Source organism: Strigops habroptila, chromosome 17 (genome assembly GCF_004027225.2).
Source record: "Strigops habroptila isolate Jane chromosome 17, bStrHab1.2.pri, whole genome shotgun sequence".
NCBI classification, from domain to species: domain Eukaryota; kingdom Metazoa; phylum Chordata; class Aves; order Psittaciformes; family Psittacidae; genus Strigops; species Strigops habroptila.
Genome location: NC_044293.2, coordinates 214,278 through 235,570, shown reverse-complemented (window position 1 = coordinate 235,570; position 21,293 = coordinate 214,278). Strand labels below are relative to the sequence as shown.

The 21,293-nt window shown below is 64.3% G+C and overlaps 1 protein-coding gene across 19 annotated transcripts; it reads left to right on the top strand.

Moving 5' to 3' along the window:
• The first annotated feature begins 50 nt into the window (after positions 1-50).
• Positions 51-20,723, top strand: PHLDB1 (pleckstrin homology like domain family B member 1). 19 transcript variants are annotated; one of them, XM_030505620.1, is made up of 26 exons: positions 51-71; positions 4,195-4,293; positions 4,688-4,811; positions 4,890-5,060; positions 6,837-6,962; positions 8,333-9,417; positions 10,173-10,415; positions 10,488-10,625; positions 10,752-10,889; positions 12,801-12,929; positions 14,071-14,226; positions 14,307-14,417; positions 14,601-14,690; positions 15,015-15,137; positions 15,963-16,100; positions 16,608-16,766; positions 17,139-17,306; positions 17,623-17,739; positions 17,828-17,945; positions 18,145-18,189; positions 18,601-18,892; positions 19,000-19,090; positions 19,171-19,317; positions 19,439-19,658; positions 19,754-19,839; positions 20,353-20,723. In XM_030505620.1, exons 2-26 carry the CDS (start codon positions 4,234-4,236, stop codon positions 20,491-20,493), a joined length of 4,416 nt encoding a protein of 1,471 aa, XP_030361480.1. In that variant the 5' UTR covers positions 51-71; positions 4,195-4,233; the 3' UTR covers positions 20,494-20,723. The 19 variants fall into 19 exon arrangements, with proteins under 19 accessions (XP_030361480.1, XP_030361481.1, XP_030361479.1 ...); XM_030505621.1 differs by lacking the exon at positions 51-71 and adding an exon at positions 2,313-2,518; XM_030505619.1 differs by lacking the exon at positions 51-71 and adding an exon at positions 2,313-2,518 and having other exon boundaries at positions 4,192-4,293.
• The last annotated feature ends 570 nt before the right edge of the window (positions 20,724-21,293 follow it).

Genomic DNA, 21,293 nt, shown 5'->3' with positions numbered 1-21,293 from the left:
CGCTGGGGGCGGGACGGGGCGGGCCCGGCCCGGCGGCGGCCAACGGCGGCGGCGGGACCGGCGGAGCTGAGGTGAGCGGCGGCGGCGGCGGGGAACGGGCGGGGGTCGGGGTACCGGAGGCAGCTCCTCGCGGGGGACCCCACTCGTGCCCCGGTAGCCGCTTCCCTCGGGAAGCCAGCGGGGTCCAGGCCTGCGGGGACTCCCCCAAGGGCAACGCGTTGGGGTACGGTGAGGGGAGGGGCTTTCTCTGTCTCTGCCTGCGTTGGGACATGGGCTGTGGTGAGGGTGCTCCTGCCTGCCCGGGGGCAGGGTATGAGGAAGGAGCTGCAGGTGGGAGACCAGGAGAATCCTTCGGCCATTGTGGCACATGTTTTGGGGGCAGCTGGGTGGACTGGGACCTGGGACTGGGGTCCACATCAATGTTGGGTTTGTTGGTGTGGGAGCCCTGAGAGCATCCAGCCCCATGTGGGAGGCTGGACTAGGCGCTCCCAACCCTGAATCCCACTGGGATCGTGGGTGGTTGTAGGCAGGGATGGCGCTTGGCCGGAGGCTGCCCCCACTTGTCCCTGGTGCCTCTTGGGGAGCCTGGGAAAGGTGCTGGCCTGGCCGGACCCCGCTCTGCAGGGGGACCTTGTTTACTCCGGCTTCCTGACACGATCTCGCCACGGGCCCTGCGCTGCTGCCAGGAGGCCCAAGGAATTTGGCAGCCCCAGGAGGAGCTCAGCTGCTGTGCACAGGGCTCTGCGCTCCCGGCCCTCCTCCCACAGCCCCTGGCCCTCCCCAAGCACGGGCAGCCACAGGGCTTCTTGGGCAGCTACTTGTACGTTTGGGTTTGCACATGGTGCCATGTGTTGTGTGTGTGGGGTGGCAGTGGGCAGGGTGATGGAGATGTGTGTTTGTGTGACCAGGCGGTGCTTGCTGATGGCAGGACACCAGCAAGGACAAGAGTGGTGCCCGTTTTGGAGAGGTGAGGTTCACCCCTGCTCCTCTCCCAGCGAATCCAGGGCTGGGTAGCAGGACTGTGCTGGGGATCAGTTGTAGAACTCGGTGCTGGTGGTTTCCCTGTCCATGCTGTGGTGGCCAGAGCCATGTGCTGATGTTGGGCTCGGTGCTTGTGCTCTGGCAGTGATCAGGACCATGTACCGAGCTGGCTGGTGGTGGGGAGCATCAGGTGCAGGAAAGCTGGGCTGCATGCCCTGCCTGACCCAAGCACACTCGGGCATCCCCCAGCACACAGAGAGCCAGAGGTGCGATGCTGGCAGAGCCGTGGGCTCGGCTGAGCGCAGCTCTGCTGCGGAGGAGCAGGAGCACTTACCAGGAGCGCTGAGATCAGCGGGTGTGGCCGGGATTCCTCCGCTCCCGCCGGAGCTGTCTGGCAGCTGATTTACGGTGATGTTATTGCCAGGAGCATTGCGTTGTCCCAGCAACCGTGGTGCAGCCCCTCGCCTGGGTGGGATGTCCTCGGCTGGGTGTTCCCTGCTCCATGTGGGGCAGCCCCAGGTCTGCAGGAGCAGGTTCCTTGCTCCCCTCCAGCTTTGTGCTGGAGATGGGCTCCCCATTCCCAGCTGCTGGTGGAATGGCCGGTTGTTTACTGGGGTGGAGGTGTGGGAAGGGGTAAGCGCGCCCTAAGCGCATTAGCAGATGGGGAGCAAGCAGGCAGCCAAGTTGGACGGAGGCTGAGATGCTCTGTGGTGCACACCCGTTAGCTCGGCCTCTCTGACTTCCTCCTGTGACTCACCCGGCCGTGAGTGGGGAGGAGAGACCATGCCCCGAGATGCCGTGTGCCTGCCCCTTTCACGCTGCAACCTTGCATGGCTGGCACCATGAGGGATGCATGGCAGGGTGTGCCAGGCTGTGCTCCGCTGCATCGGCATGGCCTTGTTGTGACCGTGGACTGGCTGGTCATGCCCTGGCTGTGCCCTAGCCAGTAGCACACGGGGCGGCTCCGTGGTCTGTCCGCTGGCTGCTGTGGCCAGGTTGGGTCTCAGTGGGCAGCAACAGGTTGGGCAGGAGCGGACCCTGTGTGCTGGGGGCAGGCAGGCAGGGCGCAGTGGGGTGCAGGGGCTCCCCAGGAGCGTGGTGGCGGTGGGACAGCAAGTCCATGTGCAGCCTGCCCGGCATCGGCGGGGGCCCCATATTGGCAGGGCTGGGCGTCCGCCCAGGTGAGGCCTCTGCCTGCACCCGGAGAAGAAAGGGGCTTTTGTCCTCGGGGAGGCTGGGGCTGAGCGGGCAGCCCTGCGTGCGGAGGGCACAGGGGCTGGGGGCTGTGTGGCGGTAACCGAGCCCAACCCCTTGGCGTTTGCTGCCTTCACCGCTTCCCACGGCGGGAACAAGCGGCACGTTCTGCAGGCGGCGGCGGGAGAAGAAAGGCTTCCTTGTCTGCCCCAGCGGTGGGGCGCCGGCCGGGGCGGCCGTGCTCCCGCCCTGCATTCCTACAGCAGAGCCGGCTGCAGAGGGGCTGCACCCCCGAGGGACAGGCTGGGGGACGGCAGGCATCTCTGGCACAGTGAGGAGCCAGGTGAGGGGCGCTGGTGGAGGGTGATGCTGGGGGGCTGGTGCTCATCAGTGTTGGTATCAGGGAGCAGCTGGATGCCAGGGTCACCTTCTGGGCTGCCTGTGGAGTGAGGGGTGCTGGGTGGAGTGAGTTTGGGCAGCAGGAGTGGGGATGAACCCCTGAGCATGGGGCTGGAGTTCCCCCAGATGCCCACCCAGCTCCACCAGCACAGCAGTGCTGGGAAGGCGTTAACGCCAGTGCAGGATCCCACCCTGGCCCCGCTCCCTTCCTATGCAGCTGCCTGGCCCCTCCTGGCTTTTCCTCCTTCCCGAACATTGTGGCTCGGCTTGGGTGCCAGCAAGGGGCAGGGGCTCGGCGGGGCTCTGGGGTCTCCAGATGCTGGGAAGCGTGGCCCCCCTGCACCCAGGGTACATGGGCCTGCTGCCACGGAGGGTCCCGCTCAGCACCAGGACCAGGTGGCAGGTAAGGGAAAGCAGGGTCCTGCCTCAGCAACCAGGGGGCTGTTGGGAGCTGCTCCCGGGGTACCACGTCTCCACATCCCCTTGCAGCCTAGCTGTCCCCACAGAGCCCTCGCTGTGGGGTGGCTGCGGTCCCCACAGAGCTGTCGCTGTGGGGTGGCCGGCCCTGGTGTCGCACGCAGCCGCCCGGGCTCTGTCCCAGCCCGGATCCCACGCCTGGTGTTTTCCAGCATTTCATTTTTTCCGCAGTGTGTAATAGCCGCCCGCTCGCCCCCGCAGCCGAGCGCGGCACTGGCCAAGCCGGGGGGGGGGTCCCTCGCCCCCCGGGGCGCCGGGGCTGGCGGCACAGCAGGCGATGCTGCAGGGAGCCGAGCCCAGCGCTCCTCCCGGTGTCCCCGGCTGCCCCAGGACCGGTGTCGCTCGGGCAGTGGGAGCGCTCCCCAGTTCGGTTCGGCTGCCCCAGCCTTCCCGGGAAGGGTTAAGCTGCGCTCGGCCAGGCCCAGGCGGAAGGGAGGGACGTGGGGAGCAACAGACAGTAAATTTAGTAACCCTGGAGCATCATCTGGGCTGTGACTGTGGCGTGAGCGCCGGGTGACGGAAATCGTTCCTCCCCAAGCTGCCTCCTGCCTGTGCCTCCCGTGGGCACATGCGCGAGCCAGGCAGCGCACAGGCAGGGACACAGTGCTCTCAGCTCGGCTTGTGCACCCCAAGGTGGTGCTGCTGCTGCTGGGCTGTGCAAGAGCAAGGGGAGGTGTGTGCCTGGGATAGGCACTCGGTGTGTTGGGGTGTGCCATGGGCCATGCACGGCCAGGCAGATGTTGCTGGGCACAGCTGGATGCTGTACTCTTGAGTCCTCATCCATCAGTGGCAATTGGGGTCTGGCTGCCCATCGCTTTCGGTGTTTAGGGTGTGCATTTCCTGCACCAGTTCGCCAAAGCCGAGCCGGTGTTCCACCTCCTTCTGGTGCTGCGCCCCATCCTGACGCTTGGAGCACATGGGTTTCCTGGGGGACGGGGGCTCGTGCCTCGCCAGGCAGGATGCTCGTGGCTTTGGGCAGCTGGGAATGGCAGCTCAGGAGAGGAATCCTTGTGTTGGGTAATGCCGGTCTGGGATGGGGTTTGTGAGGCTGGCACTCAGGCTGCCGGCAGGGTTGTGCAGCAGGAATACGGCAGAGCTGTGCCCAGCATGGTCACCTGGATGTGCTGTTTCTTCTGGCAGCAGCCTGTGTCCGAGAGCGCCCGGCATCTCCGAGCGGGCACCATGGAGGCATCCAGCAGGACCCCTGCCAGCCCGACCTGCAGAGTCCAGACCATCATCCAGGTGAGCACATGGGGCCACAGGATTGGGAGCCCTCCCCTGCCACAGCCAGCCCTACCATGAGTGGCTGGCACCACTCTCCAGCCTCTCCTCACCCCAATCCTATTATAGGATCAGCAGTAAAGCCCATTGAGCTAAGTGGCTGGCATCTCAGATCCTCTTAGGTGCAGCCCAAGACCTGGAAATCTTCTCCTGCTCCCGCAGCAGCTCATCTTTGCTCCCTGGGGTGGGCAGCATGGGTGGGATGGAGCCCTCAGCTCCTGCATCCCACTGCTGGGCTGTCCTGCAGGCACACAGCTGTGCCGGGCATCACTCCCTGCATCTGGCCAGGTGGGCAGCGCAGGGGAGCAGGCTGCAGGCATGGAAGTGGTGAGCATCCCTCCTTCTCCTCCTGCAGAACAGCCCCCTGGACCTGATCGACACAGGCAAGGGGCTGAAGGTGCAGACAGAGAAGCCACATCTGGTGAGCCTGGGCAGCGGCCGGCTCAGCACCGCCATCACGCTCCTGCCCCTGGAGGAAGGTAAGTGCTGGCTGATGGCGGGTCCCCGTGGGCGCGCTGCTGGTGGTAGGGATGCTGAGCCGTCCTCTCTGCCGGCAGGGAGGACCACCATTGGCACGGCCACGACGGACATCATCCTGCAGGGCCCTGGGCTGGCTCCCCAGCACTGCTACATCGAGAACGCAGCGGGGATGCTCACCCTGCACCCCTGTGGCAATGCCTGTGCCATCGATGGCGTGCCGCTGCGGCGGCCCATGCGCCTCACCCAAGGTAGGGATGCTCTGCTCTGCTCTGCCCTGCTCCGGAGCAGGACCTGGTTCGCGGCGGTCTGCCCTCAGGTATCGGGGTGTTTGTGGATCCATCCTGCTCTCGCGCATCCCAGTCAGGATGTTCCTGCCTCTTTGCCCTGAGGTGGGGATGTGCCAGATGCTGGCACCGTTGGGGGCTGGCTTTGCTGTGCCTGGGAGCTGTGCCGCGTGTGACATGTGGAGGGAGAAAGTGGGTATGCCGGACAGGGTTTGCTCCCTGCCATTGTACCTGCTTCCCAACCAACAGTGGAAATGCTCAGCCAGGTTTGGGAAGGAGGATGAATGGAGAAAACAGCTCGGGTTTCCCGGGGCATCGCTGTCGGTGGGCTTGTGTGGCCGGAGGGGCCTGGACCCTGCCGTGTCCCCTCCGCCGCTCCCGGGGCACCGCGGGCAGAATCGGGGGCCCCGCGCCCCGGTTCCCGTGCGGACCCCGCCCGGCGGGGCAGCGTGAGGCCCAGCCCCCGCCGTCCCCGCCCGCCCCCCGCCCCTCCCCAGGGGCGGTGCGCGGCGCTGCCCGGGCGGCGGCGGCGGTTCGGTGAGTGCGGTGGGGCCGCGCGTGTCCGCGACAGGGGGTGGTGCTGGTGGGGACCCCACTTTCCCGCCCCCGGGCGGCTGCGGTGCAGCCCCTGCTCCTTCCCCTGCTCGCCCCGGGGAAGGGGGGATCCCGCCGTGGGGGGCGGCCTCTCCGGGGACAATGGGAGCCACGAAGCCGCCGGTGAACGCGCGCGACGGCTCCGGTGCGGCGGATCTCGGCGGGTCCCGATGTTCCCAGGTCGGGCGGTGAAAGCCGTGATCTGCTGGGGTGCAGGCAGAGACCCCGGTTCTCCTGCAGGCAGCAGGCAGGGCAGGCGGGCAGGGCGCAGGTCAGGGTCAGGGTCTGTGTCTGTGCCTGGCTACAATGGGAAAAGTTGCAGGGCTGTGAGACTGGCGCTCGGAGTGTGGGATGGGAGTACCCCGCTTGGCCACGGTGATGCACGGCTCTGCCGGTGCTGATGTGTGGGGAGGCTGCAGGTCAGTGATGCCCTGAGCTGGAGGAGCCGTTGCCCATTGCCATGCTGGGCACTGGCGTGGCCACCCAGCTGGCAGGATGCTCTCGCCAAGCCAGGGTGCTGCTGGGGAGCACGACTCCTTCCCTCACCGTGCTCGGTTAATGGCGGTTAATCCGCATGGCATCTCGCTCGCCAGGTGCTCCAAAAAACACATCCCCTCTGGCAAGGGATTTTCGGCTGTCGGTGCAGAGCGAGCCTCTCCCCATGGCCCTGGTGGGTGCTTCAAAGCAGGGTGTGTCTGAGCAGCACGGAGCCTTCCAGCCGCCCAACGCTCTTGCTCCCGGCACGCGGCTCTCAGCTCTGTGGGCAGCACACGGCCCTGTGTCCCTGCCCAGGCCGCCCCGCTCCCCAGCGGCTCTCGGCACCTTCCCCTGAGAGGCTGCACCTCAGGCTGGGGACAGGAGCTGTCTTGTCTGGGGCTGGCAGCCGCGCAGGCCCTGGAGTGTCGCCAGCACCGCCGCAGCAGCGCAGCCCCGGCGGGGACCCCAGCTGTGCCTGTGCCGGCGACACACTGCCTGCAGCTGCCGGGGAGTGACCTGGATTTCAGCCTCCCCATAAGCCGCTGCTGACGGCAGGAGCCCGCTCCCCTCCTGGGGACGTGTCTTAGGGCTGGGCAGTGCCCGGCTTCTGCCTCACCTCTCTCTGGCTTCGCCCGGCCAGTGGCTGAGCCCCGTTCCCTCTCGCTGCAGGGTGCACCATCTGCCTGGGCCAGGCCACCTTCCTCCGCTTCAACCACCCTGCTGAGGCCAAGTGGATGAAGAGCATGATCCCAGCGGGGGGCAGGAGCCCACCGGCTCTCTACGGGCTGCCAGCAAGTAGGTGCCTAGGCGGGGCAGTGGGGACGCCACAGCCTGCCCGGCGCGCGATGCTCTCGGGCCCTGTCCCTTGTGTTTGGGAGCAGGGCTCATGCCTGGCCACGGATGTGCTGGCCATTGGCTTGGCACGGCAGTTGTGCTGGTGTTTGTTAATGATTAATATTGCCTCAGAAGAGGGTGATGGCGAGGGCAGCAAGGCACAGCTCTCGCCTCTGGCCAGCCTGGCCGTGGCAGAGCTGTCACCCGTCAGCCCATGCTGGGGATGGGTGTGCGGGGCCCCCTGGCTGCCTTGGAGCGGGTGTTTACATGCTGGGGTGGCCACACGGAGGCTGCGAAGGTCGTTTCCCCGGCTGCAATCGTCTTGCTGGCTGCTTATCTTGCTGTGTCTGCCTGTCTGCGGGATTGGCAGGATTTGTGCCGGCGCCGCGCCTGGTTCCCGGGGATGTTCACATCCCCAGCAGCAATCCCTGGGCTGGTAGCCCTTCTCCCTGCCCCGACCGGCACGACCTGGCACGGAGAGAGGAGCTTGGCAGCCTCCCTGTGCCACGTGTGTGTCGGGAAGGCAGCACACCCTGCAGCTGGGGGACAGGAGGAGGGACATGGGAGGTGCCGTGGCCGCAGAGCATCATGCAACCGTGGAGCATCCCATGTGGGCCCTGCGCAGTCCCTTGGGCACCAGCGGGACCAGGCAGGATCACACAGGCCATGCTGAGGCACATCTCTCTGGGCACGGAGGCATTGCCGGCCGCCGCGGGGGAGCTGCTGGGTGCCAGGGGTGACGCAGCCTGGGTGGCACGTTGTCCTGGCCAGGCTCTGTGCCTGCCGCTATTAGCTTGTCCCCTGAGTGACAGGCACATCAGTGCTGCGCTGAGAGGACAGGGCAGCCTGGGCAGGGGGCACGTGGGCTGGGGGTGCAGGAAGGCTGAGGGCGACGCGACAGTGGGTCCGGACATGCCGCAGGTCTGTACTCGGTGGCTTTTGGTTGTCCATCTTTGCCCTGTTTCTGGGGTGCTGGAGCATGCTAGGGAGGATCAGTGGGTGCTAGTGGCTGGCACAGGCAGCTGCTCCCCAGGGAGTGGAGCTGGGAGCTGTGGCAGCACAGGGATGTCGGGAGCAGGAGCAGACGGCTGGGCTGTGCTATCAGGTTTCTGTCTCCCTGGTGATGATGGGGCCAGCAGGATACCGGCCTCCTCCCTGGCCTGGCTCCCCAGCCGGAGTGGGAAATGGTGGCAGTGGGGTTGGGGGGAGAGGAGCTGCATCCCAGCACTGGCTCTGCAAGGCTGCATCAAGGGGTGATGCTCTGTGGGACACCAGCCCGAGCAGGGGCTGTGAGGGGGTCGTGCCATGCTGAGGCCTGTGTCTCCCCGCAGAGCCCGAGGCCCTGGTGAATGGTAGCCGCCAGCCGCCAGAGCACGGGTGTCCCAGCCACAGCTCCCTTGTCAGCTCCATTGAGAAGGACCTGCAGGACATCATGGACTCGCTGGTGCTGGAGGAGCCGGTGTCTCCCGCTGGCAAGAAGCCCCCTGCCCGTGGCCAGTCCCCCCTGTCCCCTGTAGTGAATGGGGGTGGGCGCTGCCTCCTGTCCCCGCCACCCAGCCCTGGAGCCACGTCGGGGGGCTCCAGCTATGAGAACTTCTCCCCGCTCTCCTCTCCGGCCAGCAGTGGTGGCTACACCAGCCCCTCGCCCAGCAGCCAGGAGCAGGGTCCAGCCGTGCCACCCCTTGTCCCACTCCGCTCCTCCAGCTACAACCATGCCGTGCAGCCACCCCCCATGCGTGGCGGGGGACCCGGCGACCCTTGGCCAGCTGAGCGGCTTGGGGAACACCGGGCAGGCAGCCCCCGGCTGACCCCCAGAGCAGCCCCATGGCCACGAGCAGCCCTGCAGGAGCGACCTCCCAGCCCCTTCCGGGAGCCACGGGAACCCCTGACCCCTGGCCGGCAGCACCCCAGCAGGGCAGTCCCGGAGACCCGGCTGCAACCCCCTGAGAGCCCGCGGGCAGCCCGGAGGAACATGGAGAGCATGCGGGAGCTGCCCCCGCTGAGCCCATCCCTGTCACGCCGGGCTGCCAGCCCCCGGGTGGTCCCCGACGCCCCGTCCCCGCAGCCTCGGCTGGGCAGGGAGGTGCCTGGCAGTCCCCGCACCCGGCGCAAGGGCCTGGAGGAGCCACGAGGCACCAGCAGCCTCTCGCCCCCACTGCCGGCAGACACCCCACCATGCCGCCCCAGCTTCAGCGCCTGCCTGAGCCCGGCGTACGGGCTGGGCTCCACGGCCGTGCCCTCGCCCCGGCAGAGTCCCCGTGGCCCTAGGAAGCCCCTGGGGGACCCACGGCTGCCAGCAGGGCCGCGGGAGCGCAAGAACAGCATCACTGAGATCAGCGACAATGAGGACGAGCTGCTGGAGTACCACCGGCGGCAGAGGCAGGAGCGGGTGCGGGAGCAGGAGATGGAGCGCCTGGTGAGCCCTGGTGTCGGGGGGGACATGGGACCATGTTTGAGCAGGGGACGCCCTCTTTGCAAGTGCCTTTTGGCTTTTGCTGCTTTAAAACCTGGCCCTTGTTCTCAGGGATTTGCTGCAGCTGCCAGGCTGCCGGCTTATCCAGTAGGATTATGACCAGGAGTGGCCATCAGTGCATGGCAGCACAAAGCCCCCAGCTTGCAGCAGCCCAGGGGGAGCCATGGGTCACATGGCTCCATGGGGCTGCATCTGAAATTGTGGCACCCCTGGCTTTGCAAAACCATTCACGTCTCCTCCCACCCCACCAGTGCCGTGTCTGCCGGCGACGGTGCCGTGGCTTTGTGGGCATCGCATCTATATTTAGGGTAGATGGAGTTTTTATAGCACCAGCAGCTGCCTGGGTGGGGTTTGCCCTGTGCATCTGCCGGTGCTGGGGCTGTGCCACCGGAGCCCTGTTGGCTCAGCCCTGACTCACGCCGGCGCGGGCGGCCTGACTCACTGCCTGGAAATAGCGGAGGCGCTTGGTAGCCACCACTGCTGCATGTAATTAGTCCGTCCCCAGACCCTGGTGCATCGTGTGCCTGGGTCGGGGCGGTGGGCTGTGTTGGGCTTTGCAATGTCCCTAGCCCATCCCAGTATGCAGGCAGGGCAAGGAGCAAGCCTGCATCCCAGTGACTGCTATCGGCACAGGGTCGTGTGGGCTCTGCCAGCGGCAGTGCTGGGATGGGCACCATGCTGACCATTCTTCCCTGCAGGAGCGGCAGCGCCTGGAGACCATCCTGAACCTCTGCGCCGAGTACACCAAGACAGACAGCACCGAGCCGGGTGACGTGCACCGGCTCCTGGCTGGTGACGTGGATGCTGGCCGGTGGGTGCCCAGGGGTGCCGTGGCTCTGGGCCATGCTGCTGAGGAGCTGCGGCAGAGGGAGAGCCTGGAGAGGTCAGATGAGGAGAACCTGAAGGAGGAGTGCAGCAGCACCGAGAGCACCCACCATGAGGTGAGGGGATGGTTGTGCCGTGCCATGCCGCACCATGCTGTGCTGCACTGTGCCAACCTGCCCTTTCTGCAGCACGAGGAGCTGGCGGGTCCCCGGGCCAAGGAGGCGCAGCGGCTGGAGGAGGAGCGCGCCAGCGTGCTTGGCCGCCTGGACCAGCTCAAGGGCCGTGTCAAGGAGCTGGAGCAGCAGCTGCAGGAGATGTCGCGGGAGGTGAGGGGACGAGGAGCCTCACGGGGTCCCCTGCTGCTCGCTGCCCTTGCTGACCAGCACCCAGTCCCATGGGCAAGAGCTGGACCTGGCCGGGGCAGCCATCCTGATGTGGCTGTGCCCATCCAGGCAGAGATGGAGCGGGCGCTGCTGCAGGGCGAGCGTGAGTCGGAGGCAGCACGGTTGCGGCAGGAGCAGGAGGCAGTGCAGCAGCTGCAGGAGAAGCTCTCCAGCCTGGATGCCAGCATCCGGAAGGAGCGGGACAAGGTGAGCCCTGTAGCAGGCTGTGTCGTGCCCTCCTCAGCGCTTGCAGCAGTGCTGCGGTGTTCCATGCTGCGGTGTTCCATGCTGCAGTGTTCCCATTTGGACACGTTCTGCTGTCCCTGGACTTTGCAGGGGCATTGAGGAGCATCCACTCTGGGTTCACATCCTGGGGGGATCTGCTTCTGTCTGCCTGGGACTGGTCCAACAGCGCTGCCAGAGGAGCGCAGGGCTGGCACTTGGGCTGTATTTCAGCCTCCATGTGTCACACCAGAGGAGTCTTGCAGGGAGGTTTTGTGGTGTGGGGCTTTCCTGGACACCCGCTGCCTGGAGTGGGCAGCACTGTCGCGGAGGGGAGTCTTCAGTGCTCCCCGTTCCCCACACTTGCTGGTGGGCTGTGTCTTGTGGCCAGTTCCCCCAGTCTGCTGCCCGTTGGGGCATCGTCATGCGTGATGGTGGCTGCTGCTGTAGTGTTCGGCTCACTGGAGGTGGCCAGGAAATCGTGGTGGGTGTTTCCCTTGGCTCAGTGGCTGGGGAGGGGTCCTGCATCTTTGAGGTGGTCGCGGCATCTTTGATGCAGTTGCTGCTGTGATCTCCAGCCCTGCCTGAAGTCACCGCTGCCACTTGACCCTGCTGCTGGTTGCCAGCCATCCTGCAGCCTCGCGGGCAGCGTGGCACAGCCCGGGGTGAGCTGTTCTGTGATGGGAGAGGCTGGTGTCCCCACACAGCATATATCTGGGTCCTTCTAGCAGCTATATGCTGCTGTGATGTGGCGCTGGTGTCCGTGGGGGTCTGGCTGGCCCCACGTCTGTAGGTGCCTGGGCTGTTTGGTTGCTTGTGGCTAGGCAGAGCTGCTGTCGGTGCCTTCCAGCAGTGCCCGTGTGGTGTTTGGGGTTTTTGTCCTGTTTTGGTCTTCCAGTCCTTTGCAGGCATCTTCTGTAGGCAGGGGCAGCCTCGTGCAGAGCTAGGAGAGGAGCGCAGGCAAACCCCGCTCCAACCTGCTGACCTCACCACCGCTTTCCTAACCAGCCTGCACTACCTGCACTAACTGTTCTCAAGTCTACCATCACCTCTGACACCTCTGCATGCCCAAGAGCCCCCAGGCACCCTGCAGCCCCTGTCCCGGGGCACAGCCTCCCCTGTCTCGCACCCCTATATCCCTGTTCATGGATCCCCTCTGTCTCTGTGCTGCCACAGTGTGTGTTTTCCAGTGCCTGGCCGCAGTATGGTGCTGCCGGACCTGTGGGACGTGATCCCCTACGCCAGCCCCGTGTTGCTGGCCTTGATCGTACTGCTCCTGTGGCTATGGGAGGAAGGGTTGGGGATGTTTCTCCCTCCTCCTGGGGCCAGGAGCAAGCGTCTGCTACTAACTCTGCATAGCCTGAGCATCTCCGATAGCAGGGTTGGACCTCAATCTCCCATTTTCACTGACATCCTGCAGGCAGCCCTCTCCTCCTGATGGATGGGGGTGGTCCATGGTCCCTCAGCCTGTGTATGGGACCTGCTGTGTTTAATTGGCAACATCTCGGATGGTGAACACCAATTAACAAAGGTGGTTAGTGGTGGTTCAGAGTGATCCACTGTGGTGCAGCTATCTGCAGGATCGGGATGACTTTATCTGTGCTGTCAGCACTGATCTTTTCACTGCCCACAAGTGGGCTTTTGGCATGTGAATGCAAGGCTGAGGTTGAGGGCTAGCTGTAACCCTTCTAACACCACGCAGCCTGGGCCCCATGGCTGTTCCTTTTTTGACGTCTGTAGATGCTGTGATGCTCCTCCCTGCGAGCCTCCTCTTCAGCTGAGCCCCTCTCTAACTCTGCAGCTTCTGCATGGCGCCAACTTGAGAAGTGTGTTTTCTCTCTTCTTTTTTTTTTTCTTTTCTACTTTTTTGTTTTGTCTCATTCTCCCCCGATTTAGGAAAGGGCAAAGGTTGATGCTGAAAGGAAGGAGCTAGAGCAACTCCGGGTGCTTTACCATGAGTTGAAGAGTCACCTTGATAAGTGCCCTGAGTCAATGCGGGAGCAGTTGCGGGAGCAGATGCGAAGGGTCAGTGTCTCCCCCCACCCCTCCCGGACCATGGCCCACCTCCCTCTGCTCCAGCTTAGGCCAGCTCTTCCCCGCCAGCCGGGGCCGCACGGGGAGCATCACACCCGGGCTGGAGGCGGCTGGCACCGGGCACCACCATCCTGGTAAGCTTGCCGCTCGCCCGGGCCCAGGGTGCAGTGCTGGCTTGGCAGAGCATCACCAGGGAGCTGATGTGCTCCTCTGGACTCGTCCTGCCCCAAAAGGAGGGCAGGCTGGGGAGCCTCGGGGACCACCGGGTCCTCATCCCTTTGCTTCCAGCTATTTCCTGAGAGTGTTTATTTACACGGTGCCGTCAGTTTACATTACCACTGGTCTGCAGCATTTTTTCCCATTATCTGGTATTTTCCAGTAGTGTCTGACCTTTCCCAGCCCTTGCTGTGCAGATAAACCCTCTTTGCTGCAGCCTGCTCGGGGCAGGCACCCCCCTTTTGGATGTGGGTCCCAGTGTGCAGCAGGCAGGGACAGCAATGGGGTAGTCCCAGCGTGTGGGAGCCCTTGGCAGCCACCACGCTGGTGGCGCCATGCCATGCCACGAGAGCAAGGGCTGCTCTGCTCCCAGAGCAGGATGGAACGCATCCCCATGGGGAGTGCAGTGTGATTTCTGCACACTGAGCTGAGTGCTACCGTGTGCTGTCAGTGCTCAAAGGCTGGGAGGACGCCATTTGTCCAGGATGGTGCTCATCCGTGGGGGCTCTGCTGCCCATCAGCTTGATGATGCAGGGCTGCATGTTGGTGGTTACACCAGCGTATGGTGTTTTGCCACTTGGCAGGGCATGGTGCTGGCCCGGATGTGGTTCAATGGGGGCATCTAGTCTCCAGCCATGGCAAGCTCATTGTCATCCAGAGGTGACAGCTCTGAGCTGGTCTGTGCCCAGCACCTTCATCACCTTCTCCAGCTGGGTAGAGGTAGCTGGTGTCTCTCCCACATTGCTGGTGCAGGAGGGAAAGCTGCCTGCCTGCCCTCACATGCCGCTGGGTACAGGCTTTGCCATGGGTTCCCATTCGTGGCCAGCACCAGCAGGTCATGGGGGCACAGCAGGAGGTTTCGCTATGGGATGCTTGTCCAGAGGGAGTGATCCACTGTGCCCTTGTGTGTCCGCAGGAGGCGGAGGTGCTGGAGACAGAGGCCAAGCTGTTTGAGGACCTGGAGTTCCAGCAGCTGGAGCGGGAGAGCCGCCTCGAGGAGGAGCGCGAGGCGCGGGGTCAGCAGCTCCTGCAGAGCCGGGCTGAGTGCCACCGCAGCATCGCCCGCAGGAAGGTAGGGACAGAGGGGGCAGTGGGTCCAGGCCGTGCCCCACAGCTCGCTGGCAGCCAGCTCATTCCCACTCCTGCTCCCAGGAGCGGGTGGCTGCCCTGGATGCCCAGGCTGCCCAGATCCGGCTGCAGAGTGCCCAGGAGGCCGAGCACCTGGCCAGGGAGAGGAACAGCATCCTGCAGCTCCTGCAGAAGGTAACGCAGCCATTGGAGGGTTGACATGCACTCCCTGCCCCTAGGGGTGCCCAAGGTAGGGGGTGAGGTTGTGCCAGCTCTTGCTGGGGTGCTGGCAGTCGGGATGAGCTTGGGGGGCTGGCCATGGGGTGCCAGGCCAGTAGCCATCAGCTACCTCTGCTGTCACTGTCACCCTGTGCTCAGGAGAAGGAGAAACTCGTGTCTCTGGAGAGGCGATATCAGCTCGTCACAGGTGGCAGGAGCTTCCCCAAAATGTCTTCAGCTCTCAGAGAGGTAAGTGAAGAGAGGGGAGGTATGGTCCCTAGGGCTCCTCTCCTGCCACCCCAAGCACTGTTGTTGGTGCTGGCACAGGGGACTCCTTCCAATTCATATCCAAAGGCTTGTAGGTGGGAGTGGGTCACCCTGTTGCCCTGCTCATGGCTCTGAATGGGGAGCCAGAGCCATGATGCCCTCGGGGACCCAGTTGCCACCCAATGTGCTGCTGCAGAGAAGGGCAGGATGGCAGAGTCCCCTGGCACCTGCCTGCAGCGGGGCTCCTGCTGCTGCTGCCTTGCTGCCTGTGCCTGCCTTGCCTTTGTGGTCTTTGCCCCCCAACAGGAGACCCTCCATATCTCAGAGCCTTATGAGCTGTTGGAGGGAACTAAGCCCCTGAGCCCCCTGCCAGCAGCAGCTGCCTCCTTAGCTTCTCCTGCCGCCTGCTCCTACCCCAGGGCACACGAGGTAACAGACTAACTGCACATGCTGGCCCGCTTGCCCCCTCCTCGGCCGAGCCACCACCAGACCCTTTGGGTGCACTAACATCGCTGTCGGGCAGCAGGACACCCCCACAGCACAGCAGCAGCTGAGGCGGCACGGCTGAGCCATTTCTTATTCAGCTCTGCAGCTGCTGTGCTCACTAACACTCTCCTGAGGTGCTCTCCTGAGCCTGATGCTTGGTTTCTAACCCCTGTGCAGCACCATGTGGCACGGGCACCCCTGCACTTCCCCCCTGCCCGCTGCTGACCTGCTAGCTGGGCTGTTCCTGGGAGCATCCTTTAGGTTCCTGCTAGCCAGAAAAAAAGAGCAAATCCCCAACTTTAGCATGTTTGGTTCAAAAAGGGTGAGGGAAGTGGATCTTAAACTGGCTTAGAACAGATTGAGGTTCTCTGATGGAGGCCTCATCTGGTGCTGATGCACTGGGGAGAGCTTGTGGCTGGGGACCCCAAGGTGTGGGTGATGGGAACGGATGAAGGTCCCTCGTCAGGGCAGGCTGCAGCCCTCCATCCCCAGCCTGCACCCAGCAAAACTGCACCTAAGGCGGGAGCGAGGCAGTGTGCTGGGACACCCAGCCCACCTCGGGCACCTGCAGAGCCGGGGGGCAGCCGCAGGCAGGGCGGGCAGCAGGGAAGGGAAGGGAAAGGAAGGGAAGGGAAGAGAAAGGAAGGGCTGGGCAGGCGGCGGCGGGGCATGTGCGTGCGGGGAGATTTGCTCCCGCTTTGCAGTCGGTGCCGTGATGCCAGCGCATGGGTCTAACTCTCCTCCTTCTCCTCCGCTGTGGATTTCTAGGAGTACATGAGGCTGTCTGACGTTTTCAGGTTCTGCAGCAATGCGCACGGCCCCAGCCCGGACACTAAAGCTTCTGCTGCTGCCTCTGCTGCCGCTCAGTGCTCTTTCTTGCTTGCTGTACCTCCCGCAGCTGACGAGGTACCTGCTCCAGAGCATGCTCGGGTTCACTCCCTTGGGTTGCCTGCCGCATCCCGGGCAGCAGTGAGGATGCTGCAGAGCACGTGGCTTCCCCTTGTGCCCTGGTGCTCGGAGCCCACCTCTCTCTTGGGCTGGGGGACCTGTCTGGCTGCAGCTGAGCAGGGAGCAGAGGCTGGAGTCACCCAGTCTCCTTGCTGGGAGTGCTTCTCAGGAGCTCTGGATGGGCTGTGCCCTCTTGGGTGGCAGCAGCAGGGCCAGGGAGCAGAGCGGGTGCCCAGCGGGGCGGGAGGGTGGCTCTTTGCCTGTTGGACCCAGTCCTGGCCACCAGTCCTAGGAGAGGAGGATGCAGAGCAGGCAGGGACAGACCCAGTGCCTAGTAGCAGCTCCCTGCCTCCCAGAGATGTGGCACCCTCTTTTTGGGGCTGGAGCCACCTGCTCACTCCCCTGTGCCTGCTTGTCCTTGCTCGGAGCCTCTTCTCCCAGTTTAATCTGCTTCTCTCTGCCCAGTATGTGACCATTGAGCAGCTCTCAGGCATCCTGGGCGGCCTCCACCCTGCTGCCGCTTCCCCACTGGCCTGCGCCCCTCCGTCTCCTTCATCTCCATCAGGCTGCATTACTCCTCCTCCTCCTCTTCCATCTCTCTCTTCTTCTTCCGTCTCTGCAGAGGTTTGTGCCCTTTTACCCTCCCTCTGCCTCTGCGCCCTCCCCGGGAAGTGATGAGGATGCAGGGGATGGGGCGAGCTGCAGATGAGGCTGAGTGGCAGCGGGGGCTGTCTCCAGCACCCTCACCTCTTGCTGCCTGCCCAGTGCCTTGTGCCTGTTTGAGCCCACGGTGCAGGGCAGGGGGTCTCTGTGCCCTCCTGGCACTTCCATCGGCTCTTGCGAGCCCTATGAGCAGCCAAGGGGATCCGGGAGTTGCGGGACTCAGCCAGGGAGGGTGCAGGTGCAGGCAGGGATGCTCTGACCTCTCTATCTCTGTCCGTCTGTCCCTTGCTGCATTTCACCCTTTGTCCTTTCTCATGCGGCGTTTCTCTCCAGATGGAGCAGCAGCTGCCAGGGGGCTCCGTGTGGCTCCCGGCTCTTGATTTAGAGAAGTGGTACCAGGAGGTCATGGCCGGCTTTGAGACCTCTTTCTCCTCTGTCTCTCCTCCTTCTTCCCCTCCTCCGCTTCCAGCTAAAGCTCACCTCTCTCACAAGCCTCTCCAGGTAATCCCAGCCTCCTGTTGCTGGGGCTCAGGCTTTGGGGCTGCCGGCCGCGGCAGGAGCAGGACAGCATGGGGTTATTCCTGCCAGTTCCACATCCCAGGCGCCGCAAGGCAGAGGCAGAACAGACCCACAGCAGGCTGTACGCCTGGGGCAGGCAGCTGCTGCCTCCTCTTGCCTGCACCCCTGCCAAGGTGGCACCGACACAGGGGCAGGATCTGGGGAGGGGATGCTCAGCCCCAGTGACAGCTGAACCATCTGTCCAGGGGGCCTTTTGCAGCCCCCCATGACTCTATCGCTTCTGTGTCTCCATGCCCAGGTCTATCGTGCCAAGACGGAAGGTGACGCTGGTGTCCTTACCCCTCGGATGAAAAGTGGGACCCCCTCATCCTCGCAGCTGAACCTCTCTGTGCTGGGGCGCAGCCCCTCGCCCAAGGTACTGCTACCAGGGGGAACCGGCATCGCGTGGCCCCAGGCACGGGGGCTCCTGCGCACCAGGTGCCAGCCCCTGTCCATCCCTGCAGCCCAGTGCCTGCCGTCCTGCCCAGGGCCCCCCGACCCCAGCGGGCAGCCTGCCCCACAACCTGGTGGCCACGCTGCAGGACATCGAGACCAAGCGCCAGCTGGCCCTGCAGCAGAAGGGTGAGCACCGGTTCCGCGCCCTGGCTCTGTGGGGTGGTGGGACTTTGGGAGACGCTTCCTCACTGCCACTTGGGCAATGGAGAAGGGAGCCTGGCCGAGGCAGGAGCGGCGCTCCAGCGGGACACGGTGCCTCTCTCACGGTCTCTTGCTTTCCCCCCTCTCTCCCTCCCGACCCCTTCGCCCGATGGCATGTCTCCAGCCGAGCCGCTCCCAGCAGAGCCCTTGCAGCCAGGCAAGCTACCAGGTAGAGATGTGGGGTGGCTTGGCCTGCCTCAGGCAGCCTGGAGGCAGTAGCTTGGCTGTTTGCTGGCACCAGCTGCCATGAATAGGAGAGGCATGACCAGCCCAGGACCCCAGGTGCCTCCAGGCATCTGCTTAGCGGCAGCCCTGTGCATCCCAAATCTGCTAATGCTTTGCCCAGCCTGCTACTGCCAGCCTGGTGCATGTGCCCCCCTTGGCTGCCCATACCCCCTCCTCCTGCTCAGATAGGTGTTGCTTGCAGTGAGTAGTGAAGGATCTCGCCACAGCACCAACCATCCCTACCCAGCTCCAGCAGTGCCTGCTGTGTCTTCTCGTGCCTGTGCCATCCCCTCACCTGCAGCGGTGTGGCTCTGAGCATGGAGCACTCAGTTGTGGTTGTCTTCCCGTGGCCCAGGTCAGCAGGTGATTGAGGAGCAGAAGCGGCGGCTGGCAGAGCTGAAGCAGAAAGCAGCCGCCGAGGCTCAGTCTCAGTGGGAAGCCCTGCATGGGCAGCCCCCTTTCCCCACCGCCTTCCCCCGACTCGTGCATCACTCCATCCTCCATCACCACCGTCCCCATGGCGGTGGGCCCCGAGCCGAGGAGCTGGACCACGCATATGACACCCTCAGCCTGGAGAGCTCTGACAGCATGGAGACCAGCATCTCCACCGGCAACAACTCTGCCTGCTCGCCTGACAACATCTCCAGGTAACCCTGGGGCCAGGTCCTGCAGCCAAAGGAGCAGCCTGCTCTGCTGGTCGCACTGCCGGCTCGAGCTCCTTCCCACTGGGACGGCAGCTGGGGCTGTCTTGCAGTGCCAGTGGCATGGAGGCAGGGAAGATCGAGGAGATGGAGAAGATGCTGAAGGAGGCACACGCGGAGAAGTCGCGGCTGATGGAGTCCCGGGTGAGCAGGGGCACCGGCCCTGCAGCCGGCTGGGGTGCAGGTCCCCAGCGCTCGGGCTGAGCGGCTGCATGTGCTGGCAGGAGCGGGAGATGGAGCTGCGACGGCAGGCGCTGGAGGATGAGCGCCGGCGCCGGGAGCAGCTGGAGCGGCGGCTGCAGGACGAGACCACGCGGCGGCAGAAGCTGGTGGAGAAGGAGGTCAAGCTGCGTGAGAAGCACTTCTCGCAGGTGTGGGGCGGGTACCACCTCCAGTGCCGGGTCCCCTCTCCCAGCCCCGCTCTCCACCTGCATCTGGGGGGCATGTGGCCCTTGTCCCACTGGCAGGCTTTGCAGGGCTCTGCTTTTCCAGGCTCGTCCCCTGACGCGGTACCTCCCCATCCGCAAAGAGGATTTTGACCTGCGGCTGCACATCGAGTCCTCGGGCCACAGCGTGGACACCTGCTACCACGTCATCCTAACAGAGAAGATGTGCAAGGGCTACCTGGTCAAGATGGGTGGCAAGATCAAGTCTTGGAAGAAACGCTGGTTTGTCTTCGACCGCATGAAGCGCACCCTTTCCTACTATGTGGGTGAGTCCCTGTGCTGCCCCATGCCCCTCCTCGTGTCCCTCCCTGTACCATCACCTGCAGCACCGTGGTCGACACCGGTTCCCTTTCTCGAGCAGATAAACATGAGACGAAGCTGAAGGGCGTCATCTACTTCCAAGCCATTGAAGAGGTTTACTACGACCACCTCCGCAGCGCTGCAAAGGTGAGAGCTGCGCACCGCCGCTGCCCCAGCACCCACGGGGACCTCCTGGCATCCCCCCCATCATGCAGACAGGAGGCACTGGGGCAGCTCGTGCCGGGGATGCTCCCGGAGTGATAGAATCATAGAACCATGGAATGGTTTGGATTGGAAGGGATCTTAATTCCCATACAGGTCCAACCCCCTATCCCAGGCAGGGGCACCTTCCACTAGACCAGGTTGCTCCAAGCCCCATCCAATCTAGCTTTAAATACTGCCAGGGATAGGGCAGCCACAGCTTCTCTGGGCAACTTGTTCCACTGCCTCACCACCCTCACAAGGAAGAATTTCTTCCTAATATCCAATCTAAATCTATCATTTTTTACCTTAAAGCCATTAAATCCATGATCTGTGGCACCTCCTCCACAGGGTGCCAATGGCAGGACCTCAGTGCTGGGCCTTATGGGGGGAGAAAGGGGGACACGGTGCTGCTTAGAGGGGGCAGAGCACTGACACCATCCTCTTCCTCCTCCGCAGAGCCCCAACCCCGCACTCACCTTCTGTGTCAAGACGCACGACCGCCTCTACTACATGGTGGCCCCCTCGGCCGAGGCCATGCGCATCTGGATGGACGTCATTGTCACGGGGGCAGAGGGCTACACCCAGTTCATGAACTGAGGGTGGTGGGTGCTGTGCGCCCCAGATCCACCAGCGTGATGGACTCCTGAGCACCCCAGGCAGAGGGGATGTCCTGGGGGGCCCGTGCCGTGGCCACGCACCTCACGCCGGGTGGCACCAGAATCATCTGCTTGGCCAAGGGAAGAGTTGCCTTTTTTAAAGTTGACTTTTTAAAAACAAAATTTATTGGAAATGTATCAAACTGCTGACACATAAAGAGCTGCCAAAGAGCTGCCTGTGCCGGGAGCTTTGTGCCGCGGGGCGGTGCTGGGTCTGGGACTGACGCTGCCGTGGTTTGCAGTGCGGGACCCTGCCGTGCCTCGACGGGAGCGGGATGGAGCAGACCCGGACCCCTCCTTTTAGCTCTCGTGTGACCCTGCGTTGTGCCGAGGTTGCGCAGTGAGTGCGGGGCGGGCTGCCCGGAACGCCAGAAAGCGTTTGGTGAAGCTGTGCCTTGCTCCTGGGGGTGGCCTCGGGCCCGGCAGCTCTGCCCCTGGGCCGGGGGGTGCTGGGACACGGGGCTGCGGCACCGGATCGGGCCCGGAGCGGCGGTGCGGTCCCAGAAGGACTCTGGTGGCCGTGGGAGGGCGCCGGGGGCGGGCACAGGGACCCGGGGAGGTGCCGGGGGCGGGGCCCGAGGAAGGGGCATCTCAGCCGCTAGGGGGCGTTACCGGCGTGCGGTTGCGCGCTCGCGCGCACGCGTGCGCCTGACGCCACCGCGCGCGTTTCCCCGCCCCGCCGCGCTCCGGCCAATGGGGCCGCAGCTTCCTTCGCGCCCGCTTCCGTCTTCCCCTGACGTG

Bases quoted from the DNA above. Each gene is read 5' to 3' on its own strand.
- PHLDB1 (XM_030505615.1), top strand. From the start codon at position 4,159: ATGGTCACCTGGATGTGCTGTTTCTTCTGGCAGCAGCCTGTGTCCGAG. The intron at 15,138-15,962 runs GTAACAGACTAA...GTGGATTTCTAG, and splicing joins CCTACCCCAGGGCACACGAG to GAGTACATGAGGCTGTCTGA. The intron at 16,101-16,607 runs GTACCTGCTCCA...CTCTCTGCCCAG, and splicing joins TACCTCCCGCAGCTGACGAG to TATGTGACCATTGAGCAGCT.